At 51.1% G+C, this 22,574-nt stretch overlaps 1 protein-coding gene across 1 annotated transcript in view; it reads right to left on the bottom strand.

Annotated features, from left to right (window-relative positions):
- The window catches only part of ACSBG1 (acyl-CoA synthetase bubblegum family member 1), a 48,616-nt gene that overhangs the window by 17,110 nt on the left and 8,932 nt on the right, over positions 1-22,574 (bottom strand). Inside the window, exon 2 of the mRNA XM_065872687.1 lies at positions 8,406-8,506. Coding sequence (XP_065728759.1) covers positions 8,406-8,506 — 101 coding nt within the window. The remainder of the gene's footprint in view (positions 1-8,405; positions 8,507-22,574) is intronic.

The following is a 22,574-nucleotide window of genomic DNA, read 5'->3' as shown; positions in this document are numbered from 1 at the left end:
TGATTTCTTCCCTCCCACTAACTACACGGTTCTGCCTTTCCCCTGTGTTAGTTTTTTATCTGATGGTGTCTCCGCTATGGGGTTAAGTCATCTCACATCCTTCTCAGAAGGAGGAAAGAAGGAATGGACAAGGGAAGGAAAGGCAGTTGGTCTGTGAGATCAGTCTCTTCTTAGCCCAGCTGCTTTGTGACGGGGATGAGAGGCCTGGCCCCTGGTGGACCCACGCCCTTCGGGAAGGGTGACCAGGCAGTGCAGCTCCGGCCCAGCCCTTTCTCTCTACATTTACCGCACAGGCTCAGCTGTCTGAACCCCAGACTAGCCAGAAGGGAAGACTTTGGTGGGAAGGGGCCTGCCCCTGCCCTTGGCCTCCCAGAGGCCCAGTCATTCTCCTTCACTTGAAGGAATTAGAATGGGCACAGCTCCCATTTACTGAGCACCCTACTTGTGCCAGGAGGGCTGCGTGCCACCTTGTTCTATGACCCCGTGTTTAACAACCTTCCATCCTGTGAGACTCACAGAGGCTAAGTCACCGCTGGCAGAGCTGGGATCCCAACCCACAGTCTGACTCCCAAATCCACACAGTTCCAGTTGGCCATGCTGGGGTCACGGTGGGGTTCTAGGCCGACCCCGGAACCCACATCTCCCCTGGGAAAGGACTGTCATGCCTCCTGCCCAAGTCCTGCACTGGGGCTCTGGCTCGGTGACCTTGGGCAGCCAGGACCTCCAGCCACTGCCTCTTCCTACATTCCAGAGGCTCCCAGAGCGACATTTCTGAACCCATATCTGACCTGTTCGAAAGCCACCCACATCTCCCCTTGACCACAGGGTGATGCCCTCACTGTGGCCTCTCAGGAAGGCCCTCCCCAAAGGGGCTCGCCAGTCTCTGCCCACCTCAGCACAGCCAATCTGAGCTGCTCCCGGTTCCCTTAATTCCCACCCACCCCCGGGCCTTTGCCCATGCTGTGACTCTGCCTAAAACACCCTTCCCCCATCACATCCACCTCTCCCACCTTTCATGCCCCAAGTGCCACCCCCTCACTGGGGACTTTAGTTCCTGAGCCTCACTGCGGGCCAAGTCCTGGTTGGGTCTGCCTCTCCCACCAGGCTGGAGGCTCTAAAAGGCAGGTCTGATTCCTCCCTGTGTCCTGAGCACAGAAGCCTGGACCCGAGAAGAGGGCAGGGGGCCTTAGCAGAAGCACAAATCAGTCTCTGTCCCATCCCAGTCCCAGAGGCTGGACTGAATGACTGTGTGTCCAGGGGACCTGGGCCTTTCCCTCTCTCCCCTCCTCCCTTCCCCCCAGGATGGATGAGGGTGGTGCAGGACACATTGCTGCCCAAGTACAGAGAGAGGTGGGCCCGCAGAGCAGATGCCTGCCCAAGTGGGCCACGGCAGGCTGAACCTCCGTCCTGCACGCTTGAGAGCCCCCAGGTAGGACCTGGCAAGACCCAGCCCCACTCAGTGCCCTCCTGACCTGAGTCCACCACAGCTCAGTGGCCTCAGGCTTAGGAACTGATGTAAGCGAAGATAGATGAGCCTCCCTGGCTGCAGTGTCTCATCCTCTCCCGCTTCTCATGTCCATGTATCCCCACCTCTGGGCCTTTGCTCACACCATTCTCTCTCCCAATCTCATCTTTGTCAGAAGAGAAATCTCTGGACAGCGAGGTAGAAGACCAAGTTTTAGCTATCAGCAAGGTGGGCAGAGCAGTCAGAAGGGGTCCTTTGCCCACAAAGCACTGGATATTGGTCCTGCTCCCCTGGCCACAGCAATGGGCCCAGAACCCCATGCCTTGCACAGGGGTCATGAGGTCATCGTGCTGGGCCTTGCCCCGAGGGAGCGCTCCTTGTGGGCGGTGACTGATCCACTCAGAGCCTCTCTCTTGCAGAGTTGGACAGTGACTTGCAGAGATCATGACAGATCCACTGAGATCAGGGGGTGGTAGGAGTCCTAGCACAGCGTGGGGAGCAGAGAGAAGCAGGCAGTGGCAGTACAGCAGAGAGGGGCTGGGTTGTCACCACAGTGGGGAACCACGGAGGTCTCTTTCTTCCCGCCCCCACTGGACACTTTCTAAGCGTCCTTTCTTCCCTGCCTGTCCTCATGATAACCTCCATCAACTAAAGCCATCTGAACTCACCTATCTACCTATGTACCTACCAACTTACCTACCTTCCTACCTACATACCTACCTGGGTTTCTCCTAAAATCAAAGAACATGAAGTAGCAAAGATGGAATTAGACAACACCCACTGTTGGCAAGGGTGCTGTGCCATTTGGAAGTGTGAATTAGTATGACTTTCCCGGGAGCAATTTAGCAATAAATATCAAAGGGATTAAAAAAGAAGTAACTTCTGACGCGGCAATCACACTTCTAGAAAGTACCCATGGGAAACAATCAGAGACACATAGAGCGAGAACAGGGAGATGGATATCTTAGCAGTTCTGTTTCTATTAACAAAATCATTGGAAAAAACCCAGTGTCCAATAGGGGCACATGATAATTTCATTAGGGTACAGCCATATCATGGATTCACAGGCAGTCATCAAAATAGTATTTAAAAAATATTTAATAACACAAGGAGATGTCCAGAGTATACCCTCAACAGAAAAAAAAGGAACAAACAAAAGTGCATATAAAAATGCAGAGAGAAAACTAAAAAGATCTGCATCAAAGTAATATTGTTGAAAAGCTTAGCACACGGTGGGTGCTCAAGAAATCTGTCTCCGTCCTTTCTGACTAGACTCTGAACTTCTGATGCAAGCACTGGACTTGCAATAAATGTTTGCCAAAAGAATAAGTAAAACTGAACATGTGATGCCCATCAGGGATATAGACTGAGACCTCAGTGGTGGGGGAGCGGTGGGGGGTAGGGCATCCTTGAGCAGTGGAGGCAGGGCATTCCTACACATAGTACCATCAGAGGGAGAAGAAACTGAGTCTCAGAGGGGGAAGGAATGGCCAAGGTCACAGCAAGTTAGGGGCAGAGCTGGGACTGACTAGGACAAGACCTCTGACTGGCAGCTGCCTTGCATCCAGTGGCTAGGGGGCTGGTCAGTGAATGAGGTTTAGGCTCGGGGGTCCATGGTCTATTCCTTTGGGGATGGTGTTGGCGGAAGAGGAGAGTGGTACCTGAGTCCCCTGACCCTCTGCCACAAAGTAGGCTGCTCAGAACTGAGCAGGAGGGAGGCATCACGAGTGGGTCCAGGGCTGCTCTGGTACGTCTCAGCCTGCCTACCTGCAGGTGATTCCTTGGAGGATAGCAGAAATGGAAGAAATCGGGATGGGTTGCCAGACCCTTAAATTTGTCCCCATCCCCTCACCTCGAAACTCAACAGGGGCGTAGGTCTATCCCATGCCCAGCCACCTCACTGCTGCAAAACATGCCCAGGACCCAATCAAGGTCCCTATCACCCAGCAAGGCACCCCACATCCAAACCAGACCTGATTCCAAACGGCATCCAAGGGTTAGATCTATGGGTAGATCTACAGAGAACCCAGCTAGCAGGCAGCCTGCAGCCAACAGCCCCAAGCACACACCCGGAGAATGTCCGCTGAGCGCTGGGGGCGGGCTGTCCCAAGGTCCCGCTTGCACTTTGTCCTGCCTCTGTCTCCTCTCCTGCTCTCTCTCTCTCTCATGTTGCCCCACCTCGTCTTGGCCTGACCCCGGCCTGTGTCTTACAATCACCCATTGTGCTGGGAGTGGTGAGGCAGGCAGAGAGCTGTGTTCTCTGGGGCTCTGGAATAAAGGCTCCTGAACAGCAGAGGAAGTCACTCTCAATTAGCTGGAAAAGGGAGAAACACGAGAGCAGAGAGGAGAAGCCTGGGGTGTTTTCTGCAGTCTGTGGGAACGGCCTCGGAATGAAGCTGATTAAGAAGAAGGAGGGAGACACTGATCCTGGGTAAATGTGGTTCTAGGGCCAGGACAGATGTCTATCTTCAGGCCACGGCATCCTGCAGCCCCTGCTGCAAAGGCTCGTCTGGGACGAGCACCAGGGGGTCCCTCTTCATACAGGGACCCTTTGCTAAGGGTCTTTGGAACCTGCTTAGCCCTATGCCAGGTACTCTGGGGATATATGAGGCGAAGAGCCCACGGTGGCTTCAGGACATGATGAGAGATTAGGGTCAGGGCCTGCCTGGGCCAGAACAGTTTGTCCAGCCCTTGGCACACCTGTGGCTTGACAGAACTGGACATTTTGATTAGGGAAGAGTTTTTACAAGGATCCCCAGAGGCTCTGCTTTTTTCAGCTGGCGTGGCTGAGATTACCACCTGTTCCCATTTCCTCTGACCTCTGGGAAGTCGTTCTACCTTCCCCTACCCCCACTCCCACCAGAAGCTGAAATGACAGCGATCCCCTGCCTCACACTGTGCCCAGGGCCCCTCCTTGCCCCCCAGCTGCAGGCTCTGAGCTCCCTGAGGACAAGGGTAGTACCGGTCTCCTTCCAGATGAAACACCACACATGCCCTTGAAACATTTGGGAAAGGGTAGGAGCGTGGGACAGAGGGAGGCCTGGTGAACAAGCTGGGCTGAGCTCCCAGCCTCCTGACCTCCAGCTCAAAACGCCCCAGTGGGTGTGAGAGTTTCCTAGGGAGAGTGAGTGCACGGAACAGGTCTGGCCAGCACCTCCACCAGCCCCATCCCCAGCAGCTGCTTGCCTTAGATCCCCTCCTCTTCCCCGTGGTCTTGACATTGCCTTGATCCAGCTGGGGTTCACTCTTAACCCAGAAAGGGCTAGAAAAAAATGTATGCCTAGGCCCAGCACAAGGCTGCCTTTGTGTGGAGGTCAGATCCCAGCTGCTCTGTGGCCCAACTCAGTGGAGCTGTCCCCGGGAGAACAGCCATCTGGGCAGCTCAGAGCCCAGCCTGGGGACCAGAGCTTGAGGACCCTCCAGCTTCTTGGGAACTCAAGGAGACCCAGGTGAACTCTGATTCCTGCAGGCAAGCCTCTAAGAGCTCTCCAGAGGGACTGCAGCTTGGCAGTTAGGAGGCAGGGGCTGGTCAGGGCATGCAGGAGGGGAGAGGACCACACCTAAACGGTCCCAAAGAGGCAGTGTGCCAGTTAAGACTTCTACATCTTACTAGCTGTGTCATTCTGAGAACTCACTGAACTTGTCTGAGCTCAGTTTGCCCTACCACATGAGAACGATAAAAGTGCCTACCCCGCTGCTGCCATGAAGAGAAGATGAAAGATGAACGTTTATCCCTGAGCACAGAGCTTACTTAGCATACGGTAAATGTTCAGTAAAAGTTGCTCTTATTAAGGGGGCAGATGTGTGGGGAAGAACGATTTAACCCCTCTTGTAATCCGCTGAAGCCCCTCTCCCCAAACAGTCTTTGGTACAGATAGTTGCCTTTCCTCAATTTTATGGAAATGGCAGCTTCGAGGCCCCTTCCCACATGTGGCTGCTCCAATGTCCTCTCCCATACAGAGTCTGGAGCCAGGACTCTTGGAGCTGCTGGGGAATCGTGCAGATAAGCCCCAGGGCCAGGCCAGCACACAGTGGGCACTCAAGCCATGGTGAATCTGGATCTTACTGCAGCTGCATTCCAGAGCCCCCCCCCTTCAAAACCCTGGAGGCTACACGAGTTGGGGTTCAGAGGAGTGTGACCCACAGGGCAGGCTTGTGGGAGCCAATGAGGTCTGCCTGGCACTGCCCTGGGCAGTGCCTGGGGTCCTTTGGGCAATGGTGCTGAGAAGCCTCCTCAGCCCCTCCCAGACTGTCCCCTTCTTCTTATCACCAGCCCTAGATGCTAAACTCCCAAGGGCAGACCACTCAGCTCAGGCCCAGGCCCAGAGGGAGCTTAAACGTCTGAGGCCAGCTAGAGGTCCTCCTCATCCAGGAAGCACCCTGATCACCCAGTTCCCAGGTAACAGGCCTTCCTTCCTCAGCCTCTGTGTGCCCTTCACCCAGAGCCTGTCTGCCCTCAGACTAGGAGTTCTCTGAGGGTAGGATACTGTCCATCTCAGTATCCCCAGAAGCCTAGCCCTGCGCAGAGGATGGAGAGTCCAGGTTCGCCCCCAGCCTGGCTGTCCCTACCAGGTTCCCGAAGTCCTGATAAACCAGAATGGCTCTGCTGCCTCCCCTACAGTTGACTACTCCTTCCCCACCCCTCCTTTAAAATTGATGCCCCACTCCCCACCCTCGGCCTTTGCCTGGTCCCTGGCTGCCAGCCCTCTCTGATGGGTCCCTCTCTGGGATTCCCTGCCCGCTTGTTTGAAACCTGTCTATTCTCTGTGCCCCACTGCTGCAGTGCTGTCAGATGCTAACTAAGATTAAGCAACTGAGGCCCAAGGGGCTCGGATTACTTGTTCCTCCTTGGAAACACTCCCGACACGGAATGCTCCACGGGACGCTGAACTTGCACCACATTAGCTCCCTTCCTGCCCCTTGAGTTGCAAAACACCAATGCCATCACTCACAGTCAGGACTTCTGAGCTCCAGGGCTTTGCTGTGCACAGTGCCCGGGTGCTGACAGCTGCTCTATAAGCGCTGCAGAGAAGGAATTATCCAGTCCAAGGAAAGAAAGCCTGAGCAAGCTGATGGGACCTGCCAGAGGTGACGCAGCAAGCTGCCCTGGCTCTCGGGAAGACAGCGTGGCAGTTGCCTGGGCCCAGCTGGCCCCTCTCCTGGGCTCTCTCGGTGCCTTTCAAACCCTTCCCCTCAGAAATCGATCAATGCTTTCCTTGGTCCAGGTCCCTCTTCATCTCTAAGGAAGAGCAGAGAGGCAGAGTCCACTCCAGGAAAGTGCACACCTCAGGCCAGATCCCTGCCGAGGCCACCCCAAGACACCCAGCCTGGGAGAGGGGCAGCTTGTCTGATGGCAGCAGCGAGCCCCGCCGCGGTGAGGGGATTGGCGTTTGATCTCCAAGGGACCAGGCAGCCTGGGGAGCAAGGTATCTGAAGCCCTGGTCTGGTGTCTCCCCTTGTTACACCATTTACGTCTCAGCTTCCTCACAGACCATGGGAATGGTGACCTTGGCCCAGCTTTCTGCCCTCCAGCCCACGACAGAGCTTGTGACAGAGCAGAGAGGTCCCAACTCTGTTCCTGCCCTCACATCAGACCTGTCCTCTGACCGGGAAAGCCAAGTCAGAAGAAACTCTGAGGGAAGAGTCTTCAGAACAAAGGCTCCAGTCCTCTCCGCCTTCACTGGCCTCTTTATTGCCCCATCTGGGGACCCTTGGAACTGGCCTCCCCAGCTATTCCCACTTCAAATACTACCACTCACTCCCCTAAACCCACAATCCCTGTTTAGCCACGAGGAAGACCCCGGATGTACCCACATCGAAGAACATTCTACGAAATACACAAGCAGGGCTTCCCTGGTGGCGCAGTGGTTGAGAGTCCGCCTGCCAATGCAGGGGACACGGGTTCGTGCCCCGGTCCGGGAAGATCCCACATGCCGCGGAGCGGCTGGGCCCGTGAGCCGTGGCCGCTGAGCCTGCGCGTCCGGAGCCTGTGCTCCGCAACGGGAGAGGCCACAACAGTGAGAGGCCCGCGTACCGCAAAAAGAACAAAAAAAATACACAAGCAGTTCAACAGTCAGCTTGTCATCTCCCCCGACCAGCTCCCACCCAAACGAACGCCCAAGGGGGCTGGAGTGGCCTCGCGATCACCACCTGGCTTCTCTGAGGAGCCTGAAGCTGGGCAAATCACAACTGAGCAAACCAGCACCTCAGAGGAAGCTCTTCAGCCCTGAGAGGTGACACAGACCAGCAACAAGATACCAACAATGTACCATCCCAAGGACAGCACTGAACCCGGGAGGCAGTGACCCTCTGTGCCACGCACCGATTCCTTGCATTTTTTTTTAAACGTCTGTTGTTGCTACAATATTGTTGTGCAGCCAATAAAAATGAACAAAAGCTGTGTTATTATCATTTTGCTGACTCGTCAGGGTAAATGATAACTCTGTTTCTCACAAGGTGCAATTATCTGGAAGTGAACGTCCTTGAAAGAGCGTGTGGCCTCCCAAGCTTCCAGAAGCAACTCTGCCAGCTCGGGCCGGCCAGCCTGCCCCTGGGCCCAGTCAACCAGCTTGGACTCTCCAAGGCCTTGCTTATCTGGGCCTCCTCCCGTCCTTCAGCAACGGCTTGCTCTGGATGAGGCCCCAGCTGTCTTTCTACCTCTGACCTCTCTCCTTCCCAAACTTCTTGAAGAAAAAACTTCCTCCCGCTTCCTTCCATCAGGCTTGGCCCTGATGGCGCCAAAGAGGGTAGGGGCGTGGTGCGGTCCCTGTGGGCATGGAGGTCAGGATTTCCGCCTTCCCAGTCCCCCAAAATTCTGTCCTGCGTGGGTCCCCTGGCTTGCTTCGTTAGTGTCCCGTCAACCCCCTCCAGTACACCCAGTACAGCTCCATCCCTGCCCTGGACCACCCGGCTCTGCCCAGCAGCCTCCCACCTGGCTCACCTGGAGAATTCAACTGGGGATCTTTCACCTTCGCTGGGGACGAGAGCTTGAGAGCATGGCTTAGGGGCTCTTTGGAGAGTGTGTGCCCGTCAGTCAGAGAGCTGGCAGGGGAGAGGGAAAACAATTGTTAGAAGATGGCAGACTGGCCTGGACTCCTGCTGCTGGCCCAGAACACGTCTCAGCAGCCCCGGGGGTGACGATGGCATCTCTGCCTCCCGGGTGAGTCAGGGGACAAGACCTTAGTAGTTGCAGGAGTTAACCTCACCCCCATGCCACCCTCCCCCTTCAGGTTCTAAGGACTCAGTAGAAAGAAAAATCAAGTCCTGCTCTGCTTTAATTTGCTGTGAGACTCTGGGCAAATGCATGCCTCTCTCTGGGCTCAAGTGTCCCCATCTGAACAAAGAAAGGCTTGGGGTCTGGCACTGGAGGATTCTGAGCACCACTCCAGTGGCATGAAAACTTTGAGGGTTGGGAGGTGCCCCCACCCCCTTTCTCTCCACACCCACCAGCCCTCAGGCTTTGGGAATAGCCACGCTTAGAAACTCAGAGTGGAGCTGAGGACACTCCTACAGCTCTCACGAGTCCTAAGCAGGCCCCCAAGTGAGGCCCTCTCCCCTGCAACGGTGTCTGTGAGTGTGCCCTATGTCCATGCCCTGATGGACAGAACAGGCATGGGACCAGGGAAATCTGGGGCTCTTGCCATCTGTCTTCACTCCTGGCCCAGATCCCCCTTGCCTCCCAGGCTTGGCGGCTCTGGACAATGAATCTCCTCTTCTGGTCAACACAGCCCGTGGGGTTACTGGGCCTCCATTATCAACCCGGCCTCACTGCTCCTTGACAGAATTCCTCCTCAGGGTTCAACTGGCCAGATCTCAGACTCCTGGGTGGATGAGCAGATGGGGTTCAGTATATACCTCAGGGTCAAGCAGGATTACTCAACTCCAGGGACACCTTTCACAGTCATCGGGTATGTAAACAGATCCTACTGGAGTTGTGCAGTGTGCAACCTGTGCAGCTGGTCTTGGTAGCCCTGAGGGCAGGACCTTGGCTCCAGGGAATCCCACCTGTCTGTCAGGGTGGGGCTGGTCCCATCCCTACCTAGTCCCCAGGCAGCTTGCTCAGTTACCTGCTTCTCACATTCGTCCTTACTCCTTGCTGGTACCGCAGGTTTAAATTAAGTTTGCAAACACATTCAGGCCCACCTGGTGCCAGTCTGTTTAAGAACCTGAGATAGGTTTTAAAGCAAAAGATATCATGAGGTTATGAAGGGAGGGCAGTGAGGAGGAGGGGGATGAGTGGGGTGCCAAGCTGGTCCCCTTCTTGGGAACTTTGTGAACAAGGCTGGGCCACGGGGCTGAAGCAGCCCTTCTGTTGCTATGGTGACCTGCTCCAGGGAGGCTGCCGGAAGGACTGAAAAGATGACAAAGCATGCTTCTGGGGTGAGGCCTGCTGTGCCAGGCAGAGGGAAACAGAGGGTTCTGAACACCGTGGGACTTGTCCTGCTGACTTTGGTTCATCGGTTACTGCCATTACTCTCTTGGGTTGTTGAGTGAAAGCTGCCTCCACCTTGGGACAAAGAAGACTATAATGTTATCAAATGACTCCTGCACTCTGGGCTCAGACAATTACAGGGCAAATGGGGGGACACGCACATAACTAGGCGGAGGGTCCCACACTGAGAGTCCGGGGGAGGATTGTGAACTTGGTGTAACATCCATGCTCTGTCTCGGCCCCTGTCCTCAAAAGATAGGGCTGGGCTTCCCTGGTGGCGCAGTGGTTGAGAGTCTGCCTGCTAATGCAGGGGACACGGGTTAGAGCCCTGGTCTGGGAGGATCCCACACGCTGCGGAGCAACTAGGTCTGTGAGCCACAACTACTGAGCCTGCGCGTCTGGAGCCTGTGCTCCGCAACAAGAGAGGCCACGATAGTGAGAGGCCCGTGCATCGCGATGAAGAGTGGCCCCCGCTTGCCACAACTAGAGAAAGCCCTCGCACAGAAATGAAGACCCAACACAGCAAAAATAAATAAATTAATTAATAAACTCCTACCCCCAACATCTTTTAAAAAAAAAAAAAAAGATAGGGCTGCCCACAGGGTAAACCCAATGTTTAAAGCCAATCAGCTTTTGAAATCACCAGCTGTGGGCAGCCACCCCCAAATTAGCCAAGGCGATCACTGGCTGTAATCTCCCACCTTCTTAACTGCTTCCTCACAAACAAGCCTGTTTTTAAACCCTCACCATCAAAAGGTACAGGCAGCATTTCTGCCACCTAATAAAATTTGCATAAACTGGTTCTGGTTTTAAAATAGCTAAACAGGTTTCCCTGGTGGCACAGTGGTTAAGAATCTGCCTGCCAATGCAGGGGACATGGGTTCGAGCCCTGATCCGGGAAGATCCCACATGCTGCGGAGCATCTAAGCCCGTGCACCACAACTACTGAGCCTGTGCTCTAGAGCCGCGAGCCACAACTACTGTGCCCACGTGCCACAACTACTGAAGCCCGCACGCCTAGAGACCATGCTCCGCAGCAAGAGAAGCCACCGCCATGAGAAGCCCGCGCACCGCAACAAAGAGCAGCCAATCACCGCAACTAGAGAAAGCCCGCACAGAAACAAAGACCCAACGCAGCCAAAAATAAAATAAGTTAATTTAAAAAAAAACACCTAATTATCCAAATGAGTAAAGTATGCTCTTCCTCTTGGTTTGAACCTTCAAGATTTAGTCCCCTTAGGGGGAGGGTATCCTTGTCCATCATCTGAAACAGAATTTGCTGGACCCCCCTATAACTTTTTCCTGCTCACTTCACTCAAGGTCATACTAGTAACAAACTCTACAGGTCTGGCTTGTAACACAAAAATGAGCGAAACTGCGTCGCGTCGAGGGCCATCTGCCCCTTCCCAAGGTGGCTGCTGCCTCACACGTCTTTGTTGGCCACGGTCATCTTTCGTTTTTAATTCTCACCTGCATTACTAGTGGTCACTTCTTGCCACTGTCACTGTGCTGGCCTCTAGCAGCTCACCTCCCTCCTACTTTACAGGGTTTTTTGGTAGCAGACTAGGAAATAAAATATCCAAGCTTGTTAGAATTGTCAGTTAACTCAGAGGAGATGGCTTCCAAAGTGAAATTTATAATGTTTTCCTCAAAGAAAAGAGATTTGGGGAGCAATCCCTTCAGTTTTGACTCCTCAAAAGCATTTTGGGTCCCTTCTAATTCTTGCTGCCGTCCCAGAAGGTACAAGTGGCTGGTAAATGACCCCAGCAAGTGAGGTACGACTATTATAGTCAACACGATGAGCCTGGCAAAGGTGATTGACACGGTACCCCCGTCATTCTGGAATCTTAGACTCCTCCTGGAATACAGCGCCCCAGAACTTGGCTCAGTCCCAGAGGCGGAAGTTCCTAAGCAGCAGTATGACAGTAATGGTGGGAGAATGGCCCAAGGAGGCTGACTTGCCTCTGCTTTACTCATTCCTGGGAGGAAGAAGATCCAAAAAGTATGCCTGGTGAGGACGGGAATTGCTCTCAACCCCAGCTCACACTCCACACACACACACACTATGAGCATCTTGCCTTTACTCACTTTCACAGAAGCAAAAACTTCAGCACCTGCCCAGTAGCACGGGGAGCAAGGAAACACTTGAAGGGCATGTGTGAGCAGACATACTGTGAGGTGTGTGGGGCAGGCAGAGGAGCCTGGGAGAGCCCGCACTCTCCTCTCTCTGAACTGGCTCTCCTTTCTCCTCCAATCTTGGCAGAAGAGCTGATGGGGACCATTTAAAGACACAGCCTGCCAAAAGCTTCCTTCAGCTCCTCCAGGAAGTCCTCCCGGATTATCCCCAACACCTCTCACCCTTGTAGCCCTCAAACACTCAGGTTTGGGCTTTGAAGGCCACACGTGGCTTGGGAAGCTCCTTGAGAGTACGGGTCATGTCTGATTCAACCCTGACCTCTGTCCCTAAGTACTCTCTGGCATGCAGTTGGAGCTCAGTAAATGTTCGTTGGATCTAATTGTTCCCAAGTTGTCACTATGTGTGTGACATGTAAGTCGAGGGGAGCCTTCGTTTTCTGTGTGAACCCCTCATGGATGGGGATCCATCTCCTCTTTATTTCTGTGGCTCTTTCTTCCCAATCAACCCTCTGCTCTGTGTGCAGTAGGTGTACAATAAATGATTTCTTGAAACAATAGAGCGTTGAGATTTACCAGAGTCGGCCTGTTCAAGTCACTTTACTTGCCGTGCAACCTTGGGCAAGTCACTGTACCTCTCTGAGCCTAGGTTTTCTGCCTAAATCCTATGGCTGTTGTGAGGATAAGAGGATACATGTAAAGTGCTTAGTAGATCAACAGCTCTCACCCTTACTGGTGAACTCTCATGGATCTTTTGCGGAATAAGTAGGAAGAAATTCTTTGGTGAGATTAGGATGGTGACTAAGTAGGGTGAAAAGACCCAATCCAAGTCTGGGGGTCCAGACACCCTGCCAAGCCTGGGTACTCCCTCGGGGAGGCAGCATGGGGGCCGGGAGGTGGGAAGAGGGTGGGATCCTTGTTCCTTACATGGTCCTCAGGGTGGAGCTGGCAGACCTGAGCAGGAGTGCCTCTGGCATGGTCCCTGAGGGGTGGCCACACCCTGCGAGCTCACCGGGGAGAGAGTGAGAACCTCAGAGAGCTTGTCCCAGCATTCCCCGGGAAAGCCGCATCAGCCCCAGAGAGTTCCAGCACCACAAAACCATCCTGCAATAGAGACACAGCGTGAGTCACCTTGCGGCCTGGCTGGGCTAAGGGGGCACCTGCCCTCCTTCCTGGACACGACTCACTGGCTCCCGGCCTCGGTACCGGACTGCAATTTACCGCCTCCTAAGCCCACATGCTCTAATCGCATCAGTAACAACGCAGCATTGCAGGAGGTGGCTGCCTTCGGGCTCCGGGCTCTCTAGTCCCCAGGACCAATCGGTCACCAGGATGAGCAAATACATCAAATTCTTGGGCCTCCTGCTTTGTAAAGACTCTTGCCCACTATTGGCAACCGTCCGGCCCCACACCCCCGTTTCTTGTTCTGGTTCTCACCTCTCTCTGCTCTGGGGGCAAAGGGAGAACCCTACTCCTATACGTCACAGGATGTTTTCAGTGGAGGGCGATACCCAAATACTTCCCAAATCCTAAAAACCCCAAGTAGGGAGAGGAGCAGTGCCTCCTCCAAATCCCATGGTCCTGGCCACACAGGCTGGTCCCTCTGCACAGGCTGGAGCTCTCAACAGTGACCTAGTCTGCAGCGCTGCTTCCCACTGGTTTCCCCATTCCCCTGCACGGTGGACCCCACGTCCCCCACTGCTCTTTAGTCTGCATGACCTGCCTGTCTCACCTTAAAGATCAGTGCCCCTGAAATCTCTCTTGTGATTCCTGACTCCCAACCGGAAGACCCCCCACCGAGGACTTAGAGAGGACTGCATGCCGCGAGGGTCTGGCTGCTGCAGGGCACTCACCTTCCTCCTTGGGGCTGGCAGGCACAGAGCTCAACATCCCCTGTGCTCCTTCAGCTAAAGCATCATGGGTGTCAGAGCCAGTGCTGCCGGGTCCCCTGGTTCCAGGTGATGATGCAGTGGGGCTGGGCGTCAGTGGGGACCCGCCCCATCCTGCCTTGGGCCTGCGGGTGAGGTGTGGCCCCAGATACCTTTAACCCATCTGGCTCAGGTCCTAGCTGCTCACCTGTGAGGCTTACCTAAAGAGGGCAGGAGGCAGGGGAGGGGTCTAGACGCCAGTGCAGGTGGGTATGTTGGCTGTCATCCTTGGTAGAGCCACACAAGGACACTGTTCCTGCCACTGGGCCCCCCACCTGGAGCCAGCCCTGGGCCCCAGGGGCTGGGCAGGAGGTTTGACCTTTTTTTTTTTTTTTTTAACTTTTCTTTACTAAATGCACGTATTGTGCCAAGTGCTTTATGTGCGTTAGCTCTTTGCATTTTCCCAACAACCTAATATGGAATGTAGTAATAGTCTCATTTTGCAGGTGAGGTGACAGAGGCCCAGAGAGTTTTAGACTTGTTCAGTGTCACACACCCAGCAAGAGGCAGAGATGGCATTTGAAATCCGGGTCTCCATAACTGGCCCTGAAACCAGGACACCACATAAGCTAGATGTAACTATTATTTGCATCATAAAATTCAGCCAGGACTTCCCTGGTGGCACAGTGGTTGAGAGTCTGCCTGCCGATGCAGAGGACACGGGTTCGTGCCCCAGTCCGGGAAGATCCCACATGCCGCAGAGCGGCTGGGCCCGTGAGCCATGGCCACTGAGCCTGCGCGTCCGGAGCCTGTGCTCCACAGCGGGAGAGGCCACAACAGTGAGAGGCTTGCGTACCGGAAAAAAAAAAATTCAGCCAACAGCTCCATCTCATTGCCTCTGGCAAGCCCCTCTTCCATGGTAACAATATCTCTGCACGTTGCCCTCTTGTCCTCAAACGCCCCCTCCACTTGCACCTCATTCCAGAGACTCTCAGGTTTGTGGCATTAAACCTGCATCTTCTAAAACCTGGGCCATGCTCTCTAGAAACCCCCCTCCCAACCACTGTGCTGTTTCGCCTCCCACTCCCATCACCCCAGAGTTACCTCCCCACCTTAGTTTTCACCCGCCAACTGCCTTGGGGTGAGTGGGGATTGGATGAAGTAAAAAAATGGAGGCAGTCCCACTGGGTGTTAGGGGGAACTTAAGTCCTAATTCGAAGGCTAAGAGTCAGGGCATAGCAGCAGGATGGGGCAGGAGTTATTCCCAGGCCCTCCACCCAGTCAGACGGTAGATGATTTCCAGATTGCTACACTAAGCTGGCATCTCACTACCAGCACACCAACCTCAAGAGAATTCTGCCCTTTCAAATTCCAGTTTGTTTTTTGGCCGCACTGCGTGGCACGTGAGGTCTTAGTTCCGCAACCAGGGATTGAACCTGTGACCCTGCATTGGAAACGCGGAGTCTTAACCACTGGACCACCAGGGAAGTCCCAAATTCCAGTTTCTTAATGGCCTTTTCCCCCAGTGATCCTTGTCCACTGCCACCTCAGGGCACCTTGACAATTTGGGTTCAGGGTGTTGGTCCTGAGCCTCCCATGAGTTATGAGCCCTTTGAGAAACTGCTGGAAGCCCTCCCCTGGCCCCACCATCAATGTTTGCAGATGCTCTCTTGCAGTTTCAGGGCACCCAGGGGGCTTGGGAAGCCCATGCTATATTAACAACCAACCCAGTGAACCCCAGAAGGGAATGCAGACTCTTCCTCTGTCCTGAAGAGAATACAGGCTGCCCCTCTTCTCCTCCTCCCGCTTTCCTAGTGAGGACAGAGCATTGTTGTTGATGATAGGAGTTGGCACTGGTGGTCGATGTGGGTGGGCATGGTGGAAGAAGTGTCTTCACTTCGGGGGGCTAGCAGGAACATGTGTCCAGATCCCTCAGCCCCTCCCGGGCAGCTCGACAGCCACTCTGGATGTAGAGTTCCCAAACTGACGAGGAGTGGGGGCAAATGGGCTTATTCTAGGCAGGAAGGCTTGGGAAATGTGTCATCTTCCCTTTCTAACCCCTAGCACAGGGAGATCAGCTCGTGCTTTGTGACCACCTAGAGGGGTGGGATAAGGAGAGTGGGAGGGAGGGAGATGCAAGAGGGAAGAGATGTGGGGACATACGTATATGTATAACTGATTCACTTTGTTATAAAGCAGAAACTAACACACCATTGTAAAGCAATTACACTCCAATAAAGATGTAAAAACAAAACAAAACAAAACAGAAAAGCCACAAGGTTGCCTCCCCCTGGCAGAAGCTTCCAACTGTTCTTCAGACTCTTCCTCCTCCCAGAAGCCCTCTGGGAGGGACCCCCAGCTCTCATGTTTCTTCCTGGAGCTGCCCTGGCTGAGCCCATCCCAGAGCACTTAACATTGAGAGTCTGGGTGTTACTTTTTAAAACATAATTGTCTACCATGAGATAAAAACCTTAAGCCCATATTCTCAGAGCTGGAAATGATCTCTCCCCGCCCCATGACGGACGGCTCTGCGACTCTCCTCCTTCCTACTATGATTATTGACTGAGTGCCTCCTCTGCAGACATTGCAGGGGCCCTGGGGGCAGAGGTGAGCCCAGTGAGCCTGGTCCCTGCCTGGAAGGCTTGGAGATGATGGGACAGTCAAAAAACAAAGATGCATTCAAGGTCACTGTGGGGTCACCAGACCCAGGCTGGGGTAGGGGGTACAGCAAAATTAAAGGGAGAAAGTTGGATAGGGGTGAAGGTTTATTTTATGAGAGGCAGAGGGTAAGCGTCCCAGGCAATGGTGCAGCAGGGGACGCTGGTGCAGACAGAAGAGGATACAGGGCCCTGGTCATAGACTCAGGCTGTGGACCGTCCCCGGCCTTGGTCCTCCAGCTCACAGGGGGACCTTGGCCGATGCAGAGATCTTTTGGGGATCCATGGTCTCTTGGAAAGGGTGAGGACGGGGCAAGGGTGGTCTAAGACATATCCCCCCAGATCCACCAGAAGGAACATATTTGGGGCAGGCACTCAGGGGCCCTTGACTGTGACTGAGCCCCCAGTCTAAGGGCCCAACAGCAGAGTGTTTGCTGAGAGGCCAAAGGCTAGTCCCAGCTTCACCTTGGCTCCCACCATCCATGGTGGTGGGGCCGTCCCGCCAGCCAGCTGACTTCTAACCCAATTGGCAGTGGCTCAGTGTTTAACCCTGTCTAGCTAATCACACAGTCTGCACGGTCACACTGAACTCCCCTGCAAAGCCTGGAAGGAGTCTGGTCATGCCCAAGACAGGTCCCTGGGCACTGGGACATCTGGATTCTAGCCCAGGTTCTGCCTTAGTTGGGTAAACTTGGGCAAGTTCCTGGTCCTCTCTGGGACTCAGTTTCCTCAGGTAAGTCACAGACAGAGGGCCTTCCAGTTTTCTGTCTATGACTGGCGATTTGGGGGCCTGAGCTGGAATTCTGCTGTACCAGGCAGAGACAAGGCTACCAGGTTGGATGTTACTAGGCTCCCAGGCCTGAGGAGCCGGGGGAAAACAAGGCAAGAATAACGATAGTAATGGCCAATAGCTAACAGGTATGCAGCACTAACTGTGCGCCAGGCAACTAACTGTGCACCTTACACATATATTAATGCATTTAATCCTCACAACAGCCCCGTAAGGTAATTCCTATCACTATCCCCACTTTACAGATGAGGAAACTGAAGTACAAGGAGATTATGTAACTTGCTCAAGGTCTTTCAGTTAGCAGAGTAGAATGCAAATTTGCGCAAGTGGGCTTCAGTGTTTATGCTCTTAACCAACAGGCTATACCTCAATAGTCTCAGGTCTACTGGGTGATTCGAGTGGGTGGGACAGGGGCAAAAGGGCGGGAAGTGTAGAAAGGTGGGCATCCCATGGTCCTCTAAACTCCTGCTTCCAATCATTCATCATTAGACCCTTCTTTACACCCTTCCTCCAAAATTTTGAAAAATTTTGTATATAGCCAAGGTTTAAACTGTCAAACCATTTTCTTATGTTGCATTGATGACAGACACAGATAACTGTCAATTGGTGTTTTGAATCATCGTTGGGAGAGCGGTGTGAAGCTTGGAGTTGACATAATTCCAACACAAAGCAAAGACTCCTAGAAAATTGCCATCTCCCATCACTTGCCATTTTTACGTGAAGTACCATGAGTTTGACTTTGGGCACACTTCTGTTAGGACTTCAGCTACTCCATCTATAAAATGAAGGGGTGGAAGGGATAGTCTCTAAGTCCCAGCTCTGATGATAGGTGGTTTTCCATGTTTCCACTAAGGAGATGAGAGGAAGGAAGAATACTGCCCACTCCTCGGCCAGAGGAAATTCATGGTGCCAGGTTGGGGGCAAAGCTGGGAGTTAGACTTCTACCAACAGGGGTGTCGTGTCCCTGCAGCACATGAATGTTGGCTCCCAGACTTGGTCCCTGCCCTAGAGGAGCCCACAGTCTAAAGAGGAGGGTGAAGGAGAGAGGCACGTACATGGCCTGTATACAGGAGAGGTATCTGTGAGCATGGTAGGCAAGGGGGTCACGAGGTAGAGGCACAGCGCTGTGGGAGCCTGATCTTTTAGGGGAACATGGTTTCATTTTTTAAAAGTGAGAACTAACATTTACTGAGCAATTAGTATGTGCCAGGTGCTGTTCCAATTGCGTTACATGTGTTAACTTATTTACTTATCTCAACGATCTTATAAAGTAGGTACTAAATTAGAATCCCCCATCTAATTGGAAATGGAAGGACAAAGAGATGAAGTAACTTGCTGAAGGTTATACAGCTTGTAATTGGAATAGTTGGGATTCAAATCCAGGCAATCTGATTCCAGATTTTATGTTCGGAACCACCACATGCTCTGCCTAAAATTGGGTGAGGCTCTCTGAAGCTCCTTATGCCTCTCCACACACTTCAGCAACATGGGTTTTCTTAGGAGCAACTGGCTCAGAAAGGCAGAGCATTGTGGCTGAGACACTAGTTTAATGCACATGTATTTGAAATTCTGCAAATCAGCATACTCCTGACATATCACAGTATCCACCATATAACAAAGAAATGATCAGACATCTGAAAAAGCAGGGAATGTGAGCCAAAATCAAGGGGAAGAAAACAGCCAATAGAAACAACTCAGGTATGATGCAGATGTTAGAATAAATATGCAAAGGCTTTAAAACAGCTACTAACACATGTTTGATAATTTAAAGAAAAAATGATAACTGATGAACAGATGGAGAATTGCAACATAAAAATAGAAAGTATAAGAAAAGTACAATCTCTGAAATGAAAAATTCACCAGATGAGCTTAACAGCAGATTGGAAACTACCCCCCCCCCACAAAAAAGTTCATGCACATGAAGGCAGAATAATAGAAATTATTTAATCCAAATACTAGAGAGAAAAAAGATTTTTTAATTGAACAGAATGAAACATCGTTGAAAGAAATTAACAAAGAGCTAAGCAAATGCAAAGGCATCTCAAGATCAAAACACTTAATATTGTTAAGTTGGCAATAATAATATTGTTAAGATAGCCTAATTGGGTATTCCCTGGTGGTGCAGTCGTTGGGTATCTGCCTGCCAATGCAGGGGACGCGGGTTTGAGCTCTGGTCCGGGAGGATCCCACATGCCGTAAAGCAGCTAAGCCCGTGCACCACAACTACTAAGCCTGCGCTCTAGAGCCCGCAAACCACAACTACTGAGCCCATGCGCCACAACTACTGAAGCCCACGCGTCTAGAGACAGTGCTCTGCAACAAGAGAAGACACCGCAATGAGAGGCTCATGCACTGCAATGAAGAGTAGCCCCCGCTCACCGCAACTGGAGAAGGCCCACGCGCAGCAACGAAGACCCAATGCAGCCAGGGATAAATAAATAAAATTAATTAATTAAAAAAAACTTAAAAAAAAAAAGATAGCCAAATTGATCTATCGGTCAACATAATCTCTATCAAAATCCTAGCTGGCATTTTGGCAGAAATTAACAAACTGGTCTAAAATTACTATGAAACTTCCAAAGACCCAGGATAGACGAAACAATCTTGAAAAAGACCGAAGTTGGAGGACCACACTTCTTGATTTCAAAACATACTATAAACCTACACTACAGTAATCAGGACAAAGTGATACTGGCATAGGATAGACATATAGATGAATGGAATAGAATATAGGATTCAGAAATCCACCTTCACATTTATAGTCAACTGATTTTCAACAAGGGTGCCATGTCAATTCAATGCAGGAAGTATACTTTTCAACAAATGGTACAAATCAACAAATGGTGCTGGGACAACTCAATATCCACATGCAAAAGAATAAAGTTGGACCCTTTCCTCATACCATACACAAAAAGTTAACTCAAAATGTATCAAAGACCAAAATGTAAGAGCTTAAACTGTAAAAATATTAGAAGAAAATCTATGTGGACTTAAGTTGTTATTTTTTTGTATTTTTGGGTTTTTTTGGCCACGCCACATGGCTTGTGGGATCTTAGTTGCCTGACCAGGGGTGGAACCCACACCCTAGGCAGTGAAAGCACAGAGGTGGACTTCAGTTAGGTAAAGCCTTCTTAGCTATGACACCAGAAGTACAAGCAACAAAACAAAAACAGGTAAATTGGACTATATCAAGATTAAACCTCTTAGTGCTTCAAAGGACACCATCAAGAAGGTAAAAAGATAACCCACAGAATGGAAGGAAATATCTGTAAATCATTTATCTGATAAGAGAATTGTATAGAATATATGAAGACTCTAACAATTCAGCAACAACAAGAAAGGAAAGAAAAAAGAAAAATAACCCAATTAAAACTGGGCAATGATTTGAATAGACATTTCCCCAAAGAAGACATACAAATGGACAACAAGCACATTAAAGGATGTTCAACATCATCAGCTATCAGGAAATGCAAATCAAAACCAGAATGAGAAAACACTTCATACCCACTGGAACGGCTGTTTATAAAATACAGATACTGGGCTTCCCTGGTGGTGCAGTGGTTGAGAGTCCGCCTGCCGATGCAGGGGACACGGGTTTGTGCCCCGGTCCAGGATGATCCCACCTGCTGCAGAGCGGCTGGGCCCGTGAGCCATGGCCGCTAAGCCTGCGCGTCCGGAGCCTGTACTCCGCAACGGGAGAGGCCACAACAGTGAGAGGCCCGCATACCGCAAAAAAATATATAATAAAATAAATAAAATAAATAAAATACAGATACTAACAGTGTTGGTGAGGATGTGGAGAAATTGGAACTCTTGCACACTGCTGGTGGTAATGCAGCTGCTTTGGAAAACAGTCTGCTAGTTCCTCAAAAGGTTATACATAGAGTTATAATATGACCAAACAATTCCACTTCTAGCTTTATACCCAAAAGAAATTAAAACGTATGTCCATACAAAAACTTGTACATAAATGTTCATTGGAGCATTATTCATAATAGCCAGAAAATGAAAACTCAAATGTCCATCAACTGATGACTGGGTAAACAAAATGTGGCATGTCCATACACTGGAACATTATTTGGTCATAAAAGGAATGAAGTACTGATACATGATACGACACAGATGAATCATGAAAATATCATGCTAAGTGAAAGAAGCCATTCACAATAGATGATATATTATATCAGTTCATTTAAGTGAGAGGTCTAGAATAAGCAGATCTATAGAGACAAAAAGCAGATTTGTGGTTGCCTAGGGCTGGAGGCTTGAGGGGAAATGGAGAGTGACTGCTAATGGGTCTAGGGTTTCTTCTGGGGTAATGAAAATATTTTTAAATGGACTGTGGGGAATTCCCTGGAGGTCCAGTGATTAAGACTCCATGCTTCCACTGCAAGGGACAAGGGTTCATTCCTGGTCAGGGAACTAAGATCCCACATGCCTCACAGCACAGCCACAAAAAAATAATAATAAAATAAAATGGACTGTGGTGATGTTTGCACAACTCTGAGAATATACTAAAACCCACTGGATTTTATACTTTAAATGGGTAAATTTTATGGCATGTAGTTTATATCTCAATAAAGTTGTTATATTAAAAAAAAATGAACAGAGCCTCAGTTACCTGTGAGATAACATCAAATATCTTTCAAAAAACATCTTTCAAAATGAAAGCAAATATAAAATGGATAACCAACAAGGACCTACTGTATAGCGCAGGGAATTATACTCAATATCTTACAATAACCTCTAATGGAAAAGAATCTAAAACTGAATCATTTTGCTAGACACCTGAACCTAACACAACATTGTAAATCAACTATATTTCAATTAAAAACAAAGTGAAATAATGACATTTCATTTAAATGCAGGATGGGAGAATTTTTCACCAGCGCACTTCTGTGATGGTTTGAAATCATGTCTGCAAATTCTTTACACTATTCCCATCCATAGGCTGAGTTTTTTTCTCTTCTCCTTGAATATGGGATAGCCTTAATGACCAGCTTCTAAGAAATACAATGTAGTAGAAGTGACACTATGTAATTTCCAAAGCTAGATCATAAAAGGTGATACGGTTTTCACCTGACTCTCTCAGGATACACGCTTTTTGGATCCCTGACCCACCATGTCAGAAATCTGGCTACCTTGAAGCCACCATGAAGGAGACCTTGTGAAGAAGCTACATAGAAATAGAGATACTGAGGCTCCCCAGCTGTTCCCAATCCCAGCTTAT

This window comes from Phocoena phocoena, chromosome 2 (assembly GCF_963924675.1).
Source record: "Phocoena phocoena chromosome 2, mPhoPho1.1, whole genome shotgun sequence".
Taxonomy (NCBI): Eukaryota; Metazoa; Chordata; class Mammalia; order Artiodactyla; family Phocoenidae; genus Phocoena; species Phocoena phocoena.
This window is presented reverse-complemented; position numbering and strand designations above follow the sequence as displayed.